Source organism: Metarhizium brunneum, chromosome 2 (assembly GCF_013426205.1).
Source record: "Metarhizium brunneum chromosome 2, complete sequence".
Taxonomy (NCBI): Eukaryota; Fungi; Ascomycota; class Sordariomycetes; order Hypocreales; family Clavicipitaceae; genus Metarhizium; species Metarhizium brunneum.
The window spans coordinates 4,778,869-4,780,335 of NC_089423.1; the positions used below are offsets into that span (position 1 = coordinate 4,778,869).

The 1,467-nt window shown below is 49.9% G+C and overlaps 1 protein-coding gene across 1 annotated transcript; it reads left to right on the forward strand.

Moving 5' to 3' along the window:
* pmp20 (Peroxisomal membrane associated protein 20) lies at positions 1–766 on the forward strand (the record flags this gene model as incomplete). The annotated part of the gene is made up of 4 exons (XM_014692243.1): positions 1–314; positions 398–443; positions 509–674; positions 738–766. 4 exons carry the CDS (start codon positions 1–3, stop codon positions 764–766), a joined length of 555 nt encoding a protein of 184 aa, XP_014547729.1.
* Positions 767–1,467: the final 701 nt, after the last annotated feature.

Sequence of the window (1,467 nt, forward strand, 5' to 3'; positions counted from 1 at the left end):
ATGGCTTTCCGAGCCTCTTTCCGCCGCGTGGCCCTCGCCCGTCCCTCGCCCGCCATCCGCAGCTTCCACACCACGCCCCGCGCCTTTGTCAAGGCCGGCGATGAACTGCCCGACTTTGATGGCCTCTTTGAGAACTCCCCCGGCAACAAGGTCAACTTGTCCGAGGAGTTCAAGTCGTCTAATGGGTACATTGTTGGCGTCCCTGGGGCCTTTACTGGTACCTGTTCGAGCTTACATGTTCCTTCGTATATCAACCACCCGAGGTTGAAGGAGGCAGGCCAGGTGTTTGTTGTTTCCGTCAACGACCCGTTTGTGTAAGAACTCTGCAGATTTTTCTTTTCAAATGCATGTCCTTCATTGTCTTGTGGGAAACCGGGCTAATTGGGGTGGACACCAGTATGAAGGCTTGGGCCGAGCAGCTTGATCCTGCCGGGGAGACTGGCGTAAGTGTACAGTCGACGACGTCTTTGCACGGCAATACTGCTTTGAGGTAGCTGACTGGTTATAGATTCGCTTCATTGCCGATCCCTCGGCGGAATTCACCAAGGCACTAGACATTGGGTTTGACGGCTCCGCAATCTTTGGAGGCGTGCGTAGCAAGCGCTATGCTTTAAAGATTGAAAATGGCAAGGTCTCCAAGACGTTTATTGAACCCGACGGCACTGGTGCTGACGGTATGTGTTATCCGACCCGGGACTATGAGGGTGCTGTGGTATGCGGTGCTGACTTTGTTGCAGTTTCTATGGCGGAAAAGGTTCTTGGCTAGGCTTGGGGCGTTTGTATGAGGCAGACGGAGGGGTTGGATCTTGGGACACGTTGGATAGAATTGGTCATTGTTTGTTGTGGTCGGCAGTCGCCTTGGACTGGGACTTTATTGAAGCAGGCTGGTATAACACGACGTCCGTAGGTAGTCTTGGTTGTTTGTGAGTGATGGACAAATCGCTTGGTGTAAACAAAATCAAGAGTGACTATATTACGTTGTTCCTTTCCTGTTTTTTTTTTTTTTGCGTCTATTTTCCTCTTCTTCTTCTTCCTCCTCCTCCCCCTTTCATTCTTACTTTATTATTCATTAATTAATTATTATTTTTTTTTTTAAAAAAAAGAGATTTATTCATTTATTTGACATTGGGCAGTGCTTTCTGTCGACCTCTTTTTGACTTTGCTGCTTATCCTCCAGGGACTGTTGTGGTGTTTAGGGTAATCCATATGTGTGGTGCTTCGTGCGTGCATGCATGACAATCAGCCCAATTTGGAATCTGCAACTCTTGAGTCAGCTGGCCCCGAGATTAACCCGCCATTGTGTGACCTCTAACCAAATGCACCAAACACTGGTGACTACTGACCAGTTGACCACTCATCGCAGGTGGCGACGACGGACCAGTGACTAGTGACCACCCACTAGCGCCTATGGCAGGCATCCACGTCCCGGAGAGTCTTAAGTAGCGACAGGAGTCTGAACTCGCCGCC